The sequence below is a fragment of the Puma concolor genome, chromosome C2 (assembly GCF_028749965.1).
Source record: "Puma concolor isolate L17-30 chromosome C2, mPumCon1.1.hap2, whole genome shotgun sequence".
Lineage (NCBI taxonomy): Eukaryota > Metazoa > Chordata > Mammalia > Carnivora > Felidae > Puma > Puma concolor.
This window is the reverse complement of record NC_141675.1, coordinates 66,074,951-66,098,768: the sequence shown is the minus strand read 5'-3', so window position 1 is coordinate 66,098,768 and position 23,818 is coordinate 66,074,951. Positions and strand designations below refer to the sequence as shown.

At 36.1% G+C, this 23,818-nt stretch overlaps 1 protein-coding gene across 4 annotated transcripts in view; it reads left to right on the top strand.

The window, feature by feature from the left end:
- The window catches only part of SPATA16 (spermatogenesis associated 16), a 249,675-nt gene that overhangs the window by 156,035 nt on the left and 69,822 nt on the right, over positions 1-23,818 (top strand). For all 4 annotated transcript variants that reach the window (XM_086674733.1, XM_086674732.1, XM_025913870.2 and 1 more), the window contains exon 5: positions 6,447-6,531. In XM_086674733.1, coding sequence (XP_086530859.1) covers positions 6,447-6,531 — 85 coding nt within the window. The remainder of the gene's footprint in view (positions 1-6,446; positions 6,532-23,818) is intronic.

The window sequence follows — 23,818 nt, the reverse complement described above, 5'->3', positions numbered from 1 at the left end:
TTATATATATATATATATATATATATATATATTTTTATATATATATATATATATATATATATATATGCATACATATGTTCGTTAGCTTTTTTAAGTACAGGAGAAAGGAAACAGCCTCCTAGGTATGTTGACAATAGGGAAGGATTCTGTAGTTAGAACTATCCAATAGATGCACTTCTATGAAGTATCTATACCAGTTACATAAGTGAAATAGCTGCATACAAACACCGTAAGATTATCCTTAGACTCTTGAGAGAGGTCAATTTCTGAGTATAGAAGAAAGAAAAGGCGGAACCTAAACCAATTGAAAAAACAATCATGAAACTAACTAATGTCAAGCAAAGGGGGCCCATGGAGAAAGATTAAAGCAACTGGGGTTAATTAATTAACCTAGGGAAGAGAGATTAATAAATTTTTGTAAGAATATGTAGAACTGCTATTCACAGGATAAGGTCTAGTTAGGTTGCACTAACCCAGGAGAAAGAACTGAAACCAGGAGACTAAAACGGCAGAAGATGCTATTTATGGCTATGAAACTCTGGACTCAGTGAGGAAAGCAGAGCAGTGTCCTTCTGTGGAGGTCTTTAAAACAGAATAGATTCTCATCAGTCTCATTTGAAAGGTTTAAGTGTGATCCTGCCTAAAGGCAAGGTGATGAACGAATGACTTTTCAAGGTCCCAGCCAGTCAGCCCTATGAGAACACACAGCTGATTGTGTGCTGTGATTTTCTTTTGTTTACCCATATCTTATTGTTTTACACCACCAAGTGGCCACACTGAGTAGAAATGTTACAAATTCTGCATATGATCAGAGGCCTTGAGAAACGTCAAAATATATGCTTTGAATATACTTAGAATTACACAGTCTGTTTGTAAATATTCAATCTGTAAAGTCAGCTGGCATGAAAATGCTTATACACTGTGATCCTTGTATGGTATTAATTTGGAAAGCAAAGCTGGTACCTATCTTAATAATAGCATGTCAAATTCTTATATTGTGTAGTTACTGTTCTGTAGGAATGGGATTTGATTCACAATAAGCTGAGTTATCACACAAAAATCTTTTATTTTAGAAGCATATATATTTAAAAGCCAGATTTTGACCCTTTTACATTTAACAGATGTATTAAGTAAATTAAATGTGACTTCATAAACAATTTTCTAAAATCAGCTCAAATGTAGTATCAAAAGAATAGTAGAATAGGCTTGCAGGGAAACCATAGCTGTTGACACATGACTGAAGCCATCATGTTAAAAATAATTTTAGATACAACATAATAGGCTAATGTGCTTCCTGGTACCTTTCCTTTTTAATTTATGTAAAAAATAAATCAGCATCCATTAGCATTTATTAAACTCTCATATGAGCTAAATGTTGGATTCTATATTGGACAAATTAAATTGACAAAGCCCACCTTGTCACTGCATTCCCTGCCACCTTCAGAACAAAAGCATTCTGTCAAATAGGAGCGGAGAAGTAATCCAGGGCCAGACTGCTTGTGTTAGAATCCTAGTAAGCTATGTAACTCTATAGCCCTCAGTTTTGAATTTTTTTTTTTTTTGTAACACGAATTTAATTATTTTGACTTAAAAAAATTAGATAGTGTGTGGTCATTAACTCAATAAACGTTTATTGTGTGACTCACACTGACACTGTTCTAGGCACTGGGGATAGAGCAGTAAATAAAACAGACAGAAATCCCTGCCTTCAGGAAGGTTGCATTCCAGTAAAGACCCAGATAGTAAATATTTTAGGCTTTGGTATGGATAGTAGTGGAATGTGGTCAGGGTAGTCCTCACTGAGAAAAAGACCTGAAGTTGAGCCAGGAGATCAGGGGGCATTTAGAGAAAGAATATCCCAGGACAGACTGTCAAATGCAGAATCCCAGAGGCAGTTGTGTACCTGCAGCAGCAGGGTAGACAGTTTGTCTGGAGCAGAGTAAAAAGGATATAAGATCAGAGACAAGATGGCAGGGGGCTCAAATGCCATTTTCAAAACTGATTTTTACTCTGAGTGAGACAAGAAGCCTTTGCAGTTTTAAGCACAGTAGTGACCTGCTCCAGAGCACTAATTTTAATTTTTTGGCCTGAGAAATTGGATAGATGGAGGGGACCAGTAGAGACTGTAAGAAGGGAAGTAAGGAGGGTCAGAGTCTCGGGTATAGAAAGATTATTTTTGAAATACCTATTGGGTATCCAAGTAGAGATGTGAGGAAGATAATTTCTGCAAGAGTCTCGAGATCCAAAAAGAGGTTTTAAATTCAGGATATAAATGTAAGTGTTGTCAACCCATCGACTGTATTTAAAATCATGAAACTGGTGAAATCACCAAGAAATTACATTTGGAAGGAAAGAGAAGAGGTCCAAGCATTGTGCCCTTGGGTACTCCAAAAGTAGGGACCCAGGGAGATGAGAAGATAGCGGAAAAGGAGATGGAAAAGGGCAACCGGTAAGATAGGAGGGAAACCCGAAAGAGCAGAGTTGCGGAAGCCAACTGGGAAAGTATATACTGGAAGAGGGAACAAGCAGTCGCATCACTTGCACCCAAGGGTCCATGCAAAATGAAGACTGAGAACTGAACCGCTGTTGTAGCAGCATGAAGACCTTTAATAGCATTGAAGAGAGCAGTTTCGGGGAAGTAGTAGGAATGAGAGCCTTGTTGGAGCAAGGTCAGAGGAGAGCAGGAAGAGAGATATTCGAGATACAGGGTACACACAGCTTTTTCAAGGAGTTTTTGTGGGTTTGTTGTTTGTTTTTTTATACAGAAGGAAAGCATTAAGATGATCATTGGAAGGGAAGTGGATCAAGAGAGGCTTTGGGGTGTTTTACTTTAAGATGGCAGAAACAACAGCATTTCTGTATGCTGGTAGAAAAGCTCCAGGGGAAAAAAGAAAAAGAAAATGAAAAAGAGAAAAGAAAAGAAACAAGGAAGAAAGAATGAATTACTGGACAGTCCCATGGGGGGAATGAGATCTGATGCAGAAGTGTGCATGAGTGGGTGGGTGGGTGGTCGGGTTCACACTCTGCCATGTAAAATGCTTAACCTGGTGCTTAGCACTAAAAAAAAGTCCAAAAGGGACAGATATGAAACCACTCACTGTCAATTAAAAGGGTTTTGCTAACATGATCCTACAGTTCCAGTGCAGCCACAATATTTGGTAGATTAATGAAAATAAGTTGAGTAGAATAATGAAAACAAAACAAAGACATTTAGAAGCAACGTTGAATCACATTGACTAGCCTCCAGGATATTGGTCTAAAGGTAAACAGAGATACCTGAGTGAAAGTAGGAAGAATCACAGATACCGTTTACATTCGATTCATGAGGTGAGTCTGACAGGACCAGGATCCCACAAGGTACTTGACTCCTTGTAGATGCTCTGAGTTGATTAATTATCTTTGCCCTTTATAAATTCAGCATGATGAAAAACCCCTGTCTCTTGCCTCACAAGTACTGCATGGTATAATGTTATTTCCATGCTCTTTTCATGTTCTTCCACTGAATTTTATACTGACTTATAAAGGCTAAGCTGTAGGGCAGAGCTGTGATAGAAGACCAAACAAAGGAAGGTGGGTGGTAAAAGCATAACTGCCACTTCCACTGGGAAGAAAATGGGGTCAAAGCAACTACGATGTAAATTGTGTTCCCAATATTAAAATAAATCTAACACTTATGAAAAATGTATCAGCAAACATGTGACTTTATGAAACCATACTTTGTTATTTAATACAAGTATCTTTTTACTATTATAAGAATTGTGCTTTGCTGAGGTCAGATAATAAATTTCAATAAATCTCAATTCCTCGCTTGTTTCAATATAAATTTGGAGATGCGTTCCTTTGGAAAGACTTGAGCCCCCAGGTATAATAAAATCATATTTAAGAATGTAGCAGTGTGGGGCACCTGGGTGGCTCCATCGCTGAGTGGCCAACTTCAGCTCAGGTCATGATCTCCTGGCTTGTGAGTTCAAGCCCCACACTAGGCTCTGTGCAGACAGCTCAGAGCCTGGCTCCTGCTTCGGATTCTGTGTCTCCCTCTCTCTCTGCCCACCCCCAACTCGTGCTCTGTCTGTCTGTCTCTCTCTCTAGGATAATTAAACATTAAAAAAATTAAAGAATGTAGCAATTTGGCAGCATGTAATTACAGAAAAAGCAACTTTTGGAAGACATTAATAAAAGTACTAAAACTCCTTATTTTTACAATGGTCAACTCAAAACCAAACCATCAAAATCATTAAAAATTCAGGAAAGCTCTAGAAATCCACTGTTGTGACCTTTTTCTCTTCACAATTGTTCTCATCTAAGAATAACAATCACTAATATGATAGAAACTATCAGTTTAGCTTTTATTTAACTCAAGCCCCTGTGCCTATGATCCAGGATTATCTTTTACATTTTTTGCATGTTTCAAATTTGTAAAGTTTCTTTCTTGAACTCTGCACAACAGTTTTAGTACAATGTATACATTGTCCCTAAAGAGAAAACAGTAGACTGAAATGTTTTAGGGGGTCTGTGGCCAGGACATATAGAAGCTGGTGCCTATTAACCGACAGGCATATCGATGCTGGCCACCTGTTGCTCAACCTCATCATTTATCTTGGAGTTAGGCAAACTATACCAAGTCCAGCCTCCCATATATTTTTGGAAATAATGTCTTATGGAACACAACCCCATTCATTTGTTTACTATTGCTTATCGCTCCTTCCACAAGGCAAAGTTGAGTAGTTGTAAGACCACATGGCCTGCAGAGCCTAAAATATTTACTATCTGACCCTTTATAGAAACACGTTTTCCCATCCCTGGTTTACCTAATGGTTGGTATCCTCATTAACCAATGTTTGTTGAGAAATAGATACATACGCATATGGTAACGGGAGGAGGAATCAGACAGATTCTATGAATATGTGTGTGCTGTCTTTGAGAGGGAGATTTTTTACATTTTTCATTGATTTCACAAATTCAGAATTTATTAAATGGGTTTCTGTTAGGTGACAGGTACCTACCCGTCAAGTAGACTTCCTTTTTAGGTAGTCATGAGAGGAAAATTTTTCCAAGTGTTTCTATCAAAATGCATATTTTGAAATTCACTTTTGTCCCCTCTTGTCTGTAATTTTTATAACTTTTTCTACTTCTTATATATTCACACAACATCAAAACCTCCTACCTCACTTTGTCTTATCATTAAACTAGGGCTTTGAAAAATGTAAGAGGGTTCTTAAAAGATTAGTTATTCCTCAACTATTGTCATTTATTTTTAAATGTCGGTGGACAGCTCCTTTCCAATACCATTTGTGTAAGAAGAAATATATTGAGCTGAATAACCCTCCAAATGGTGATATTTCTTTTCCATTGTTAATTTTGAAAGTCCTAATTTTTGTCTGTCCTGAGCAAGAATCTAAACATTTTAATTCTTTCAACAGAGTACCATAGTAAGTTTATAGCTGCTGTGCCTTAGACAACCTATACTTAGGGAGAGGAAATTTCCAATTCAATTTACAATGATGTCAAGAAACAACACATATCTGCAGGCATAGATAAGAAAAACATTCAGGGGTACACAGTGATAGGTCTACTTAAATAAATAAAACTTTTGGTACTAGTGATTAGGTACACAGGATTATTATATGTTTAATTGGCTAACGTTACAATTTGGAATTACTTCTAGTCACATTTAATTGGATTTGGAATCTCTGGAGAAAAGAAATAGAGAGGCCCAGCAGAAACAGTCATAAAAGTAAACTGTTTTTCCAAAGGGTGCTAAGCAATGAATTAATATCAATTGCACAATAGTTTTTAATATCTTCTCAGCTTAATAAGACTAATTCAATGGTTGTACACACTAGATACTAAAACCAATTCAATTAAACACAAAAGTTGGGGGAGGGGAGTGTTTGTTGAATTGGAAATTTTTATTTTTACTTTTAAGGAGGCCAATTTAATCAGAGGTAAATAATCTTTAATTCAGGTAAAGTCTAAGATATGCTTACATGGCAGTACAATACTTAGCTACATATGCTATGTTAGGTTTGAAGGCATTTTAGAGTCCATAACATATGTGTTGCTCTATAAAGGTTTTGAAGCTTAATAAGGGGCAACCAAAACAATGCATTCCTTCATAGTCTTTAAATATTCTTATACTGTGCAAACAGAAAAAAAACATCTAGAATACAAATGCTGTTTGCTTCTTATTCTTTTAGCTTAGATTACAAAAAAGAAACCAAAAACAAAAACAAAAAAACAAAAAACAAAACCCAGAAAGCAAAAACAACCCTATTTTCTACATCCTAAAATTTGCTTGGGCTTTGCTCAATATTAGTCTAGTCAAATTTTATATATTACAAAATCTTCTTCTTCAGTATTTATATATACTACCTGTTATGGTTTTGTTCTGTCCTATAAATTTTTTTGTTTTTTGTTTTTTGTTTTTAATTTGTCCTTGTTCTTAGGAGTGCCATGATTGCTGACTACATGTTCTGGCTCTGTGGAGGAAGTGAACAGTGTATAAGCAAGCTCATCAAACTGTATTGGCAGGTAAAAATTTATATCCCAGTTAGGGAGGAGGAACCCATCTCATTTTTAGAACCAAAATGAAGAATTGGTGCTTAAATGACTGCTGAAGAAAGTAGCTTTGGCCATATCAATCAGAAGGACACCACTCAGTAGTAATGTATTTATAATGAAGTAGACTTTCTGTGACTTATTTTAAGGGCAAAATTCAAGGTTGTTAACCCTTGGCCCATACTTCAGTTTTACAACCCAATATAAATTTTAGACATCTCAGGAACTATTTTCCCAAGTATGCTGCTATAATGACATGATCCTTTAAAATATGAACATTGTATTCTCATAGATTCTTCTTGATCTATGACCTGTAAAAGCAGATGCTAGAAGTAATATCAATTACATAATAAAGGAAAATGCAAAGATCAGTTGTATTTGTTGAGTAATATTTAGTGTTGGAACACTTAACTAGTAACAAACTGCAGATCTTCTTTCTCATTTATTATTCAAAATGGCAGCAAGAAGTCATATCAAAGGTCAATGAGATCCCAAGAAGAGAGTCATAATTTCTTAAATTATAAAGAGAATTTAGAATTTACTAGTTCAATCTCCTTTACAACATACAAATCTATTCATTTCCTGTCCTCTCTGAGCAAATTGTTGATGACTTTCTGCTGAAATAGATCCAAAACGAAGAGCTCATTTAAGCCCAAGAAACAACATCCAATTTGCTAATTATTAAACTGTTTTCCTCATATGAAGTGGATTTCTACTCCCTTAAAACTTCAATCCAGTGGTTCCCAGTAGGGCAACATGGACAAAATGGAAACACATTTCCAAATGAAATTTTTTCAACTATTTGAAAATGAACTACAAAAGCCAGCTCCCTCCTCCATATCTTCTCCTCTCCAGACTGTATGGGGCATTTTATTCCTCATACTTCAAGATATTGAATTGAATTGAATTGAATTGAATTGAATATGAACCTTTTGAACTAACTAGAATAAGATCTGCTAAAACACAAATATGAAAGGGAGAAATAATCATCAATAATCTTTGATACTTCCTGATTTTTCCCATATTTTCACTACTGTGTCTTGGCCCATTTTCTGTTTTTATATCATGTATTTATTAGAAAATAAAGTATTAGATTTATCATGTAAAAGGCTCACTAGTTTATATGGTTCCATCTAAATATTTGGAGTTTTAGCCTACTATAAAAAATAAAGGTTTACATTAGTCCTACTATACTTGAGACCTGTGACTATTGGAAAAAAACTGACCTTCTAGTAAACAAAATTTTAATCTCAAAAATATTTTTAATTTGCTCAGAGGTTAAAAATCTTCCTAATGGAATCTGTAACATGCAAAACAGCAGCACTTATAGTCATGTAATTAAATAGTTGTAAAGAATTGCTAGATGTAAAAGATAAGCAAATAATATGGGCTTTGATATAATAAAGGAAGAAGACTTTTTATTAAAGGATTTCAGAAGCTTCTGGAGAGAAGTGGGAAAGGAGTTGAATCTTAAGGGTTAGATAACATTCAGCAAGCTTGGCATATAGTAGGTCCCAAATAAATGTTTGATTTAATTTGTTCATTCACTAAACAAACAAATATCAACTACTTCCTGTGTTTTCTACATTGAACTAGGAAAAAATAGGTCTAGTGTTGGTACAACCTAAGACTGGTTAAAACTAACTGTAAATAATTTTTTTTCTGTTCCCTTTAGCTTTCAAAGAACACTAATACCCCCATTTTATTTACATCAAACTAAGAAAATAATCTCCACTTACCAATACATGCATATTTGCTATACAAAAAGGAAGAAAACAAATACTATTATTTAATTATCCTGTATTAATAAAAGATAAGAAAAACATATTTTTCTTTATATTCTCTTTTTTTCTTTTATTTTTATTATTATTTTTTTTTTTAATTTTTTTTTTCAACGTTTATTTATTTTTGGGACAGAGAGAGACAGAGCATGAACGGGGGAGGGGCAGAGAGAGAGGGAGACACAGAATCGGAAACAGGCTCCAGGCTCTGAGCCATCAGCCCAGAGCCCGACGCGGGGCTCGAACTCACAGACCGCGAGATCGGGACCTGTCTGAAGTCGGACGCTTAACCGACTGCGCCACCCAGGCGCCCCTATTATTATTTTTTTAATCCCCATCACCTGTTTAACCCATCACCCCCACCTACCTCCCTTTTAGCAACCATCAGTTTGTTCTCTATAGTTAAGAGTCTGTTCTTGTGTTTGCCTCTCTTTTTCTCTCCTTTTTTTCCCCTTTGCTTGTTTGTTTTGTTTCTTGAATTCCACACATGAGTGAAATCATATAGTATTTGTCTTTCTCCGACTAACTTATTTCACTTAGCATTATACTCTCCAGATCCATCCATGCCGTTGCAAATGGCAAGATTTCATTGTTTTTTTATGGCTGAATAATATTCCATTGTTTATACATACCACTTCTTCTTCTTTATCCATTCATCAGTTGTTGGACACTTGGGCTGTTTCCATAATTTGGCTATTACAGATAATGCTGCAGTAAACATCTTGGTGCATGTATCTCTTTGAATTAGTATTTTTGTATTCCTTGTGTTAATACCTAGCAGTGTAATTGCTGGATCGTGGGGTAGTTCTAGTTTTAACTTTTTGAGGAACCTCCAGACTGTTCTCCAGAGTGGCTGCACCAGTTTGCATTCCCACCAATAGTGCAAGAAGGTTCCCCTTTCTCCACATCCTCACCAATACCTGTTGTTTTTTTGTGTTATTGATTTCAGCCATTCTGATAGGTGTGAGGCAATAATCTCATGATAGTTTTGATTTGCATTTCCCTGATGAAGAGTGATGTTGAGCATCTTTTCATGTGTCTTTTAGCCATCTGTATGTCTTCTTTATAAAAATGTCTATTCATGTCTTCTGCCCATTTTTAATTGGATTATTCATCTTTGAGGTATTGAGTTACTCTTTTTCTCTCTTTTAATTTGAAGCAACTTGGCATACTGGAAAAGAGCCTTTGTTTGGAAATCAGGTCTGACTCCATCTAAGTTCTAACACCAAATAGCTATCTAACCTAAGGCAAGTTAGTTTTTAGAAGAACTTCAGCTAGAAAATAAGAGAGACCAGCAGAAAGTGTTTGGGAAGGTTTATTCTCAAAGCTCATTTTAGCACTGAAATCTAATATTTTAAGCACATCCAAAAATGATGTCACATATATTAAGATAGAAAGAAATGACATAATTAGAAATTTCATCCTGCAGATAAAGTCCATAAATTAAACCCTACTGACTAGCCTCAATAGAAGCACACCACACCATTCTCACCAATTACATACTTCCTTATGTGAGCCTGCCTCTCCCTGATCTTAAATTAAATGTATACATCTCCCCCCCCCCCAAACCTTCTGTCCTAAATCAAAAGGGGCTTTTGGACATTGCCAGTGAGTGCCCAATCCATGCCATCTTTAAACACAGGGAGACAGGGATGCACCGCCACCCAATCCACCATGACAGTTACACTGCTGAATTTAAGAATGCCCTCCAAACATCACAGACAAGAAACTGTATCTTCATAAACATTCATAGACATCAATGAAGGCTTAGAGGCTATTTTCACTACTTTTGTAGAGGATGAAGTTACTGTATATCTTCCTTTCAACCACATAAAATGCCTACCATTCTGATCAGTTATTCTTCTCAGAGGTCTTAAACAGGAAATGGAAAATTTCAGTATGTAAAAATGTGAGAACCAGTCTACACCTACTCTCACAGATGGTTGGCTTATAAGCCCTTGGATACAAAAGAACAGACCTTCGCTTTGGTGAGCTCAAGAATGCTTTTGAATTGTATTAGGAATGGTTTTCATATCATCAACCCAGCAAGAAAAAAAGGCATACAAATCTACACTACATGAAAGCTCACATCAGAATATATCACTCTGAATAAAAGTGTTTGCACATGTTATTCTATAATAGCATCACTTCTTCAGAGCTAGAGAGGGTTGGAAATAACTTGTCACAACTGTACTTACATGCATGCCTCTGCAACTCGATACCCAGTCTCCTATTATCAGCCACTCTCATTTTCTGAAACACCTTGAGACCTCATCACAATTCTGAACTAATTAACAAAACGGAAATTCCCTAATCAGGCTGAGAATTAGCTCTTTTGAAGCAGTGACCACTATGTATTTATACACTACTCCTAAAGTAACAATTTTATTTCAAGATTTTTTACAGTAAACTGGAGTCCACCTCCTAAGCCACTTGCCCCTTAGATCCAGGGCTAGATTTAATAGCATTTGGAAACGAAACTCCCTCTTCTTCCATTCCTATTTCCCTTTCCTGGTTTCTCACCTTCACTTTCTGCCATGCTGTCAGCCACATGGATTTTCTGGTGTGTGGCTTTATCTCTTGCAGTGTGAGTAACAGAACCAATTCTGGTTTGCACTGCTTAGCAAAATGGAGTGAGAAAAGATAACAGCTAATTCTGTTGCACAAGTCCCACAAAACAAGCACAGAGGAGCCCCCACTAAACAGGGGCAAGCTGCTTGATCAACCCATTCTTCACCTTAATAGTTTCTTTTCAAATTTCTTTCTTTCTTTTTTGAATGACAAACCTCTCTGAGAATCTGATTCAATTTACAAGCATCCACCTAGAAACAGTACTCATAAACATAAACATGGGAAAAAATAGGCTTACTATTTATCTCATTATATTGGAAATTGATTTACACATAGAATACTGAGAATTATAGGTTTTTCACTCTTATGAAAAGGTTATGCAATTTTTCTGGGATAAGAAATTAAAATGTATTCAACATCTCATCAATGTCAATATTTCACTTTAATGGCAATAACAGGTACAACCCTGATTCACGAAATCTCTAATAGCGAATGGAATCAGAGCTCCTGTAGCTCACAAGATCTCATATGGATAGGCAGGCATCAAGAATAACCAAAATTCATATTACATCATTCCCTTTGTGTTCAAGTCAATGAGATTATCTTTGCTAAGTCTATATCATCAAAGTTACTATGTCAGCAGTTTGTTTCAATTTAAAGCCATCTGAACAAAAATGACCTTCGAAGGAGAGAAAGCCATTTGCCAAGTGTCTGTTGATTTTTGTCCCTAGAAACTCTCAAGGCTGTGTCAATCTCACCTCCAGTATTAGAAAATTCATATTGTGTTTTTGACTCCAGCCACCTCATTTACAGTAGCGGCTTGACAAAAAAAAAAAAAAAAAAAAAAAAAAAAAAAACCTCATAGGTTTTCAGCAGCATCTCTAATAGTAAATTCAGCATTTAACCAAAAGATTGCTTCATATATGTGACTAAGATATCAGCCATTATAAAGCTAGTCCTGGAATGAACTTCTCACTATCAATCTGTTCTAAGGAGTTTTCCTTTCTCTTAAAAAATTTTCAAGAATTAATCAAACCAAATCACTTCTAAATTTTGTCTCTGAATTGCCAACAAACTCCTCTATTAAGAAAGAGGCTCATGGTGTGTTCTTGTGTCTTGACAAAGATCTACTGCAAAGGCACTGTTGTGAGCTCTTGGCTCTGAGGAAGTTGAAGACTTTCACAGCAATTGAAAGACCTCTTTTGGGATTGTGGGAGGGGCTGTTGACACCAATACAGGCCCCTGTAGAAAGCCTGACATGTGGAGCATCTTTCCTCAGTGAAGCAGCGAAGGCTGAGGCAGTGCCAACTTCACAGATCCTCCATCTGTGCAGAGAATGCCAAGACTTCCCATCCAATTCAACTTGTACTTGGCATGGAATGTTCACCATCTTAAAGATATCAATGGCCTAAATGATTTCCAAAGAGCTCACCAACACGAAATTTTTCTTTGGTGAAGTTAGTCTACTCTCAAGGGACAAAACTCAGGAGGTGGCTATGTTGAGAGACAAAAGATTTTCCCCAGCCATATGCTTGAGGAAGATGGTGCACAGTCTGTGGGCCCTTCCATGGCTTTCACAGACCACAGGTTAAGTCCCTTCTGTACTCCTCTTTGCAACAGCTCTTTTTCTTTTTGGTATTGGGCCTAGCAGGAGACATTTACTGCTTCCAAAACTCAAAGCAAAAAATAGCACCCAGAATGTTCGTGTCATATAGTTCCTCCTGAAACTGCACTACAGTCATTCAAGCTCGAAACCTTTCCAATCCAGTGTGTGCAGACTACTCTTAGATTAGTGGGTGCTTTTCTGGGTGCCTGGATGGTTCAGTTGGTTAAGCATTGGACTTCTGATTTCAGCTCAGGTCATAATCTCATGGTTCATGGGATCAAGCCCCATGCTGGGCTCTGTGCTGACAGCAGGGGCCGGCTTGGGATTCTCTCTTTCCCTTTCTCTCTGCCAGCTCATGTTTGCATGTTCTCTCTCTTTTTCTCAAAATAAATAAATAAACATTAAAAACATTAGTGGATACTTTCTTCTTTACTTTCAAACTGTATTTGTCATTCATACTCACTCAGCAAATATTTATTGAGCACTTATTAGTGACTGTGTCTTAAGCACTGTGCTATGTGCACTGTACTAAAAGCACTGTGCTATTAACAAATACAGCAGTGAACAAAATGCTCACTGCTTGTCCTGTCCTCAAGAAGCATGCATTCTAGCACAAAAATGTAACAAGAAAAACATCTGGTACTTAAATTAGACACCACTTCTTCCTAATCTGTTTTTCTTCCGTAGTGCATTGCAAATAGCAATTCAATACATATTTGTTAAAGTCAGTCAACCAAGTTAAATATTATTTGACATGAAACTCAAACCAATAATGTCAAGAATATTTTGGAATAGTTTCTTTATTTGTTATTAAAAAAATCAGTGCTTATTGATTTCAACAACTATTTGTGTGTGTGTGTGTGTGTGTGTGTATGTGTGTGTGTGTGTGTGTGTGTGTGTGTGTGTATTTTAAGTTCACAAATGTGGACAACTTTTGTGCTTTGAGTTTGAGATTTATCAGAGTATCTGGAGAAGGTTGCAGATTTCCAACAGTCTGTTACTTCATTGATTTCTGTGCTCATGGTTTTCTCCATGAAAACCCTAAGATTTTGTCTATTAGCTTCTTCTTTCAAACATAGCAATCAAGACAGCAGCAAACTAATGAATTTCTCTGCACTAACCAGACAATGATACACAATAACTGATGTAACTTAATCCCTTATACCAATAATGAAGACTAACTTTTTTACTCCAATTCATTGTGTTTCTTCTTGATATTGCAAAATTACCCCAATATTAGTCATTTACATGATACAGATTTATGGTATCTCAATTTCAGAGTAAAAATAAAATCTTCAACATGAAATTACAGGCAAATTAAGGTCAACCAGAATTTTTTTTATTATCTTTTTTTTTAATGTTTACTTATTTTTGAGAGAGACAGAGACAGAATGCAAGTGGGTTAGGGGCAGAGAGAGAGGGAGACACAGAAGCAGAAGCAGGCTCCAGGCTCCAGGCTCCGAGCTGTCAGCACACAGCCCGACGCGGGGCTTGAACTCACAAGCTGTGAGATCATGACCTGAGCCGAAGTCGGACGCTCAACTGACTGAGCCACCCAGGTGCCCCTTTTTTTATTATCTTTAACAAAACACCTACATATTCAGTAGAATAAAAATGTGTTTTAAAGATTTGCTTCCATGTGAAAAATGTTTCCACAGAAAGGAACAAAATAAAAATGCCATATGAGCATTTCTCCTAATGGCCTTTGTTTATAGTCTATTTATTTATTTGGCCCCATCAAGCATACAGTTTATAAAATATTTGGACAGGAGTGTCTGAAAGCAATACAAGCCTTATGATATTTATATTATATATAATTTAATAAGCACCAAACTCACCTAAAAATATTTTTCCTGTCAACTGCCATGTGTCATGCTTAAATTCTCACCATTTGCCATTGAGTCTCTAGTCAACCCCAGATAATATGCAGAAGAAATTTTATCTGTAAGTGTTTAACTCATTAATGGAGGACTCTTGAACACAATTGTGAGGATTATTTTGAAACTTCTTAGTCCCTTTGGAAATATGAAAGCAGAATCCTGAGGAACAAGATGGAAGAAAAGGTAAGCTCTGACGAGGAAAGATGACAGGATGTTCTGAAATACAAGGAATATAGGTTGAGCAGAAGGACCCTATAAAGGCAATGGATATATGTGCTTAACCCTGTGAATGAAAGAAAGTAAAACAGACACTATAGGGAAGTAGAAAGAAGTCAGGCCTACGATTCACAAGCTGTAACTTCTAGTTCCAATGCTAGGATTTAATTTTGGATAAGTCACTTCATTTCCATATTAGTCAGCTACTGCTACAATACTGCTGTGTAACAAATCACTCTTAAATTCAGTGGTTTCTCATGATAATAAGCAGGTTGGCTTATCAGTCATGATTTGACTGATCTAGGCTAGTCTTGGCTGTACTTAGCTACCCTTAGCTCCAAGCTGTGGAGAGGCCCAAGTATGGTCCACATGCAATGGCTATCCGATGTCTGTTTATCTTATGGCAAAATGCAGAATTCTAAGAGAGAAAGCAGAACTATATAAGCACATATCATGCCTCTGCTTATACCATGCTTGTTAACATCCTGTTAGCCAGAGCAAGCCATATATGGTTATTCTGTTCACTGCCAAACCATGATAAAAGTAATATTGTTACAGAGATGGGGGAAATTGAGACCAGCAACTCAATCTGGTTTATCATACCTGCTCTGGACTTTAGTTTCTGCTGCTATATGATGACGAAGTTGGCTTAGGCCTGTGATTCTCAAACACTGGTCTAGTGAACTGCATCAGAATCACAGTGTTGGGTGAGGTTCTAAAAACTGTGTTTGTCTACTTCCCCCCAACTAAGTGATTCTGATGCACAACCCTCAGCTAGACGGTCTGTAAGGCCATTTACAAATTTTTAAGTTTACGAACAGCTTTGCCTACCATAGCGTTTATCTACAGCTTTGCTAGGTGCAGAGGCAGAGTGTCAGGGTACCTGCACAGGTGATACTGCCTTCCTGACAATGCAACTGATCTAATCCATTAGCCCATATTCTCCCTCAGTCTTCCCACTATGTAGATGCCTCTAGTAAGTGAGGCAGCCTGTTCTTCCTGTTTTTAAATGTTAACTGCTCTCCCTTCTCACCAGGATATAAGTCAGGTTTTCCTGCCCTCCTCCCAACCCCAAAGCAAACTCTTTGCTGCTTCAGGTTCTTTCCTACATTCAGTTTTACATCTAGACAACAATGAGCATTGCAGTCATTTTTAGTCACTTGCCTACAAAGAGATTTGTCCATTAAGCTAGGCAGTATTAAAATCCTCATTTTGTGAATTCTCCTATTTCTTGGTTAGAAGACAGGCTAAAGAGGAAGTGTCCAAACTGAGATGAGAGGTAAAAGAGAGCTTCCCCTCCTGGGTCTTGGAAAAAGATAAATGTAGAAATGAATTTCTCATCTAATTATTCATTCCTGTTTATATATTCTTTAATGATATGTTTCCATGGTTACCAGCGTTGTTAAATGCTGCCTGTGTTTCACTTTGCTTTGATGCTATTTGAGGTAGTATGCCAGTAGGAGAGGTTCACTTTAAAATGAAAGATGTAATTGAGGCATGTATTTGATGTAAGGTTGAGTGTTCCTGTGAAGAAGATAGTGACCATGACATTATTTGCTGTTTGTATAGTTTAGTGTAGTTCTTCCCTTGATGTTCTGTGAGTGTCCCAGGCATTAGGAAGGAAGAAAGGAAGGAAAAGAGGGAGGGAGGAAGGAAGAGAGGAAAGGATGGAGGAAAAAATGTGAATCATATTCACATATTGAATCCATGTGTACATTTAGTACCATTATCTATATTTAGTGACACATATTCGCCCAGATTGTCAAGTAGGTGAGGTTGCTTTTTATGTGCCCCATTCCTCTCTTCTCCGCACGCTGTCCCCACTCCTCGCTCCACCTATACATGCCAAGAGTCAAAGCCGCCTTTCAAAAATGTGTCATATAATCAATTACCTCACCTCAGTGTGAATTTTAGTCAGAGTGCCACCTTTTCAGAGGTTGTCTGCTTTTGAAACCCTAATTGCCACTGAGAAATAAACAGCTTTGTCCCCGGCTAAAACAATGAGGCATCCAGATCCTATAAGGATTTGGGAGCAGTGCCTCAGAATGGGCCCTGCAGGAGGACCGCACATCTCACTTGTGTATCAGCCCTCTATCCGCAGGTTGATAATTCAAGCTCATTAGAAAATAGTGGCATCATATCAAGCAAGAAAAATCAATTTTCAGCCACTCCTAAGAAATATTTACTTAGTATTTGTCTTCAGAAATATGTATATATTATATTTATATATAATATATTAAATATATATTTAATAAATTTATTAATTTATAAATAACATATAAATTAATAAGTATATTAAATATATTTATATGGTATCAGTTTGGTTTTGTAAAAATATCAGTAGGTTATTAAGGAAACTCACACCATTTAAATAAAGTCAGCATTTCCTTTTCTTTTTTTCCCTTCTAAAAAGCTTTTTAGGTTTCTGACAGTTCTTAACAGAACAAAAAGTAACCTCTAAGTTTCTTTTCATTTTCTTTCATTTGCGAATGATATGGGTTTCATAGATTTAAGGCAGTTTGGGCCTTCTTTTACTTGAACAAATTCAAGGGTAGCTATTTGATTCCCAGGAGTCAGTGCTATTCTACTAGATTGCCATGAGGTTATTTTGTTTCCATAAAGATTTTGCCTCCCAGTTTAAATTTGCAAACATGTTGATTCCTTCTTTGCTTTGTTTGCATCTAAAAATCAAAAATTGTTATGATCCAAACCAAATTTAGAGGTTTTTATAGTTATCTTTTATATTTCCCATAGATTTTTATGGGTTATTGATTTACAAGCTTGCAGAGAAATTGAGGTCACTTTTTTTTAGCAGTTGGAGATGCAGAATAAATATTCCATGAAATCATGAAATTTTTTAAGCTGTGTGCACCCAAGTATAAGATAATCTGTAAAGCTCAAAGCTTTTAATGTTTTTATTTATATTCAGCCATCTTTTTATGGCATTGCACGCCAATTAAATATGAATTCTCCTCTTTTCTTGAATTCATACGATTGACTTCTCGTCACTAATTTTTGAAGACTGTGTACTCTACCTATCCTATAGTTCCTGGTTGAATCATTTCCTTTTTCATCCCTTTCTCATCTTTTCTAATCTTCCTTCTTCCAGGTAATGAGGCCTCAGCATTTTAAATGTCAATCTTCAACATGTGGCATGATTTGCTTTTTTTAGGATCATAAAATAACTGTTAAACTGACCTATTTTTTTTATCCAAGAGAGCATAGATGATATTTTATACAGTGCAGTCTAAACCAGGAGTCAACAGCCTATGAGGGACAATAGCCCCCAGAAAACCTTGGAAGGGCTATTTCAAGCCCAAACCTAAAGAGACAGAAAACACCAAAATTACCATGACAAGTCTTCATTTTATTTATTCTTCATCACGTGGGGGTTGGCCTGCTTTAACATTCATGTATAAGGCTCAGATAGGAAATAAAACTGGAGATTGGACACATAACTTGGAAATATAGTGGCAGGTCTCTTAAAGATAGCATTTCATTTCATTTCATCTAATATGACTTCAAGTTGTAGTTTGCTATTGTCATAGAGTATGTGTATGGGTGCATAATAAATATTTATAGATATATAGATATATATTTGTGTGTGTATGTATAGTAAATATACAGTGTGTAATACACACACACACACACACACACACACATACACACACACAACAGGTCTGTCACATTTCTCACAGATACAATTATGCCCCTTCTGAGACCTCTTGTTGATGGGAAGTTACATATAGGAGGATACGTGCTCCATAATAGCATCTTCCTGCAATCTCTTACCTCCTAAAAATTAAAGTCCTCCGGGAGGAGTCACAGCCTGGAAAATATTTATTGCAGATAAATAAGAGAAATAATAACAAAGAAGAAGAGGTATCTGGTTGCTGGGACAAAGCTGAAACTTGCGAGAAGAAAAGAAATTATGGGGATATGGAAGTAAACCAAAGACAAATTTTGAGTGATAGACTATAGCACTATAAGTACATTTTTCTACACAAACAGTACCTTTCACTAGATCCTAGATAGACCATCATCTCTCCTTGGTCTGTGTACCACCAGGGCCATGGAGCTACTAGCTTCCAAGATGAATAGCTTCCTCATTGGAAGGCTCTATCAGAACGTTTTTCCCCCTGCTAAAGATTCCTCTTATGCCCTGTGAAGCTTTATGGAAGCTATAAACTTCATTTGTGAGTCTGCACACCATAAATGGCTCAGAGCAAGAGGCTCAGACTGAGCTAGAACTGCTGAGTACCAGCTCAGTCCCAAGGTAGCCATGTGAAGTACTGCATATTGTATAATATAAAGACTGGGTTTTCCTAATCTTTAAAATGGGATAATAATATCTGTTTTCCAGTGTTGCCTTAGCAAGTAAAGAGAATAATTTATCTATAGCACTTAGCCATTGCCCAAGAGCACTCACTTAATTGGTAAAGGAGTTTTACAGATTTGTCAATGAATTAAATGAAGTCTACCTACACAGAGTACATACAATAGCAGGTTGCTCTCTGATGACAGAAAGTTAGTCCCTGAAACTTAACGTCTTCTCTCCAAATTAAGCATACTTGGATTCTTTCAGTTCCTCCAGTATACAGCATTTCAAGGGCATCCTACACTTTTCCACTCAAAGTCATCTTGCGTACTAGCGGACAAAACAAAAGAAGTACAAGTCTGGGAACCAGGTCACCAGGTTCTCGTCCCAACTCTGCCATCAGTCAGCTCTGTGCACCAGCAAGTCATACCCCAATCTAAAACCACCAGTCAAGAAATGCAATCAGAAAACAATATACAGTTAAGAATAGGAATATCTATCTTCATATAATTAAACTAAGTATAGAGAAGAAATGCACAATGACAAAAAAAGGGTCCCAAACTGTGTTGACATTTACCACCAAACACAGAGGCTAAAGCCCATTAGTAATACCCGTTTGTGCTTATGAAATAATTGCAGGTAATGTAGCTATTTATTCCTGTGATACCTTTTGGTGATTCATTTTAAATCATCAGGAATAAAAGCTCTGTGGCATCCTAAAGAGTCTGGAGGCTGCTGAAACCCACACTTATAACTCTTGAGTTTCTATCAGCTGATTTTTCTTTAGTGTGCAAGCAGAAAATGATTCAGGGTCTTTATAATGAATGTACTTTAAATTCTATTTATAAATTATATGTACTTTACCATTAAATAAGCTAGATGAACTCAAGCACATTATTATTTAAGTTCCCCTATCAAGAAGGCTTTCATTTAATTTTTGTAAATATTTCTCTTTGAGACAGGCATTCTAGTTGATTGCATTCCTTAAATCTAATGAGGGGCTGATGGGCAAAACAGTCTTATTGTGGCCAGGAGATATGAAGGATGACTATTCTGTTTTCTGTTAGGGTTATTGTTTTGAAGAGGATCTTGACCTGGTTTAGGTTTGATGTGGTCTGTTTGTTTCTCTGTTAGAGTTAGAGTCAAGTTCTTGATGTCTTTGAAGACAGGAATAAGATAGTCATGGGAAAAGAAAGTAAAACTTGATCTTGTAATTCTACAAATTTGCTGTCTAACTAGAAGGATGAAAAATCACTTAGCATAAGAGAAAGCATTGGTTTAGGAGACTTGCTTTCTTGTCCTGCTTTCTTCTCTAATTTTGTTACCTGAGTTAAGTCACCAGAACTCAGCAAGATTCAGTTACCTTGGTTATGAAGTTGAGTGATTTTAAAATAATATCTTAGTTTCTTTTCATCTCTTTAGTTCTATGCTAAAGGGACATGGAAATAAAATTTTGCTATCAAATATGATTAAAAGTTAATACAGAGTGAATTTTAGTCATTCAATGCTGAAGTTATTCAGCTAACGGAAGCATCATATATAATCAAAACCTTAACTCTAACCCTAACCAGACTGGATGGTGGACAACAGTGTACACACACACACACACACACACACACACACACACACACTAAATGGATATATATATATGTATATATATATATATATATATACTTACATATGTTCTAAAATTCTATAGAACTCACATACACTGCAAAACTAAAGTAAATTAAATGTTTAGAATTTAAAATGATATTTATTATGGCTATTTTTAAATAGGATGTATTGCAAAGTAAAAAATTCACAACAGCTATATAAAAACTTGTTCAGGGGCACCTGGGTGGCTCAGTCAGTTAAGCGTCCGACTTTGGCTTAGGTCAAGATCTCTCAGTTCGTGAGTTTTTTCCCTGCATTGGGCTCTGTATTGACAGCTCAGAGCCTGGAACCTGTTCAGATTCTGTGTCTCCCTCTCTCTCTGCCCTACCCCTGCTCACACTCTGTCTCTCTCTGTCTCTCTCAAAAATAAATAACATTTAAAAAATTCATTATATGCTCACATCAGTACAAGTAACCTGTTCATACAATCTTTGGTCAGATACTGCAAATAAAAATTGAAATTTCTTGATTTAAATTGCATGAAGACATGACTTTCACATCACTGGATTGATAAATGTAATGGCAAAGCTGCCAAATATTCCCTTATATTAGAATATACAGAACTTTCAGTGAAGGTTGTTCAATAAAAGAACTCTCATAAATGCAAGGTAATATTTCAGCCTTAAAATGTTGATCATCAAGGCAGGGGCAAACAATTATTACGTATTTTATTCTGACATACCATTATATTAATAAAATCATCATTAAAATGTCAATCTTGGCTATTACATAAGTGATACAGTGAATAGGTTTATAGGGAAATCTCAAGGAAAGATGTTTTGCTCTTTAGGAAAATTTGTTCTTTAAGTTAATCTTAAATTTCAAGAAAATTGGACTCTTTCAAATTGAACCCATATATATTCAAAAGGATTAAATTTGAAAATTATTGCTCACAAAATTTTATTTTTCCATTTTCTAGAAAATTCCAGTCATCATTCAAAATTACATCATTATTAATGTAATAGCAAAGAATCATATTAGCCACTAAAATCTAAAGATTCCTGTCTCAATCATTTATAGCTTGAAAGTAGAGCACTGCTTCCTTGAGTCTAATGTGAACTCTGAGAATAATACAATCATAATATTCATTCACTAGTAATACTAAGATAGACTTTATGAGAATTAAAAGAAATAGGATCTATTCTATCTATAAAAAAGCATCTATCACACTGCTAAATGAAAAGTTATTTTATCTCTTTAAACACCATGTTTTTTGTTTACTTTTAAAACAATACGTAAAGCTTAGAAGGAAAAATGGATTATGAAAGAGATTCAAATTTTTGTTTATTATTGTTTGTGAATTAGGGTAGACTAACTGCTAAAACAAACAACTCCAATATTTCAGTAACCTAAAACAATAAAAGTCAATTTCTCACTCACTGTTGCAGTTCCTGGGTGCTTCTGATTGGTTCTCCCAAAATCAGCAATAATGAGAACCCATAGTTCTTCCACTATATATCTCCATCTTCCTCCATGTCCTGGCAGTCTTCCCTCTTCAGGAAGCTGATAGAGAAAGAAAATGGAGGATCACACTAGGCAGAGTTTTATGGGCAATGCCAAGAAAAAGTATCCTTCCCACTTACATTCCATTTATCCACACAGAGCCACATGGCTATGCTTAACTGCAAGGGGGCCTGAAAAATGCCTAACCACGTGCCCAGGACACTTATACATGTATATGTTCTAAAATTCTGTAGCACTCACATATACCACAAAACGAAAGTAAATGATTTAGAATTTAAACCGGTGTTTAATATGACTGTTTTTAAACAAGAGAGTCCCAGGAGGTAAAACCATAATTTTTGAAGAGAAAGTGAAATATAATATTTGAGACCCTAATTCTAAATTCTATAAAATTAAAAAGCAGTTCATCCTGAGAAAAGCCACTTAAGCCTCTTCAAGTCACTTAATTCATCTCCAATTCAGTGAATTGGGCTGGAAAATTCCCAAGGTTCCTTCCAGATCTAATCTTGTAAGTAAAGCAATTTACTGCAATTATGGCCAACTCTGATATTGGAAGCATTAAAGGAATAATTTGATAATAATCTATAATAATTTGATCACATTTTCTAATTAGAACTGACAAGATTTCTACTACTGAATCACTATCACTGGACACATAGTTGAAAGGTTGCAATTTGTTGAAATCCTCCAGCAAAAATATGGGGAAAATTTCATAATCTCATCATCCTGAAAATGTTTATAGTTTCTGCCAGATTTATCCTAGGCACCCTGAGTGCTCTTAAAAATTTACCAGGAAGAAGCAACTCTCTTGGATTTAGAAGAGGAAGTGAATAGTGTTTCTTTTTTTGCTAGTCTTCTTTTCCCTCTACTGTGATGGCTTTTCCTTTACTGTTGACAGAGTATCTCTCTTTCCCCGTCTCCCCCATCGTCTCCCTTGTTGTAAAATTATCCTGGGCAAATTGATTTCTGAGGTAGCAAATGGATTTTTTTGCTTAGCTAAAGAACAAGGAGAAATTATTATAAGTTACTGTTTGTAGAGGAAATGAGCTGCCCACATACACTCTTGGTTTATATAACTATAAGCTTTAAAACTTGACAAATGTGAGGATAACAATAGAGAGTTATTAGAAGCCCCAAATGTAAACACCTAATTTCAAAGCCTTTTTGTGTGTGTAGCAACAGAGAAAGCATAATTAACAGCAATGCACACTTAACAACAGAACATGTGTACTGACTGTTTTCCCCATTCTTTGTACACGTGCAACATTTATTGACACCAGAGAAACTCACACATTGGGAAAGAATAACTCAACTGCAGAAAATTTTTGTCAAATTAAAAAGTATCATTTAAAATATATCTTTTAGTATAGGTTACTTTTTAAAGTTTTTATTTAAATTCCAGTTAATATTGCAGTGTAATAGTTTCAAGCATAAAATATAGTGATCAACGATTCCATGCATCACCAGGTGCTCACCACAACAAGTGCACTCCTTAATCCCCATCACCTGTTTAACCCACCCCCCCGTCCACCTCCCTTCTGGTAACCGTCAATTTGTTCTCTATAGTTAAGTCTGATTCTTGGTTTGCCTGTTTATTTCTCTTTTCTTTCCCCCTTTTCTCCTTTGTTTCTTAAAATCCATATATGAGTGAAATGTCTTTCTCTGACTTATTTCACTTAGCATTATACTCTCTAGGTCCACCCACGTTGCTGCAAATGGCAAGATTTCATTCTTTTTTATGGTTGAATAATATTCCATATATATATAC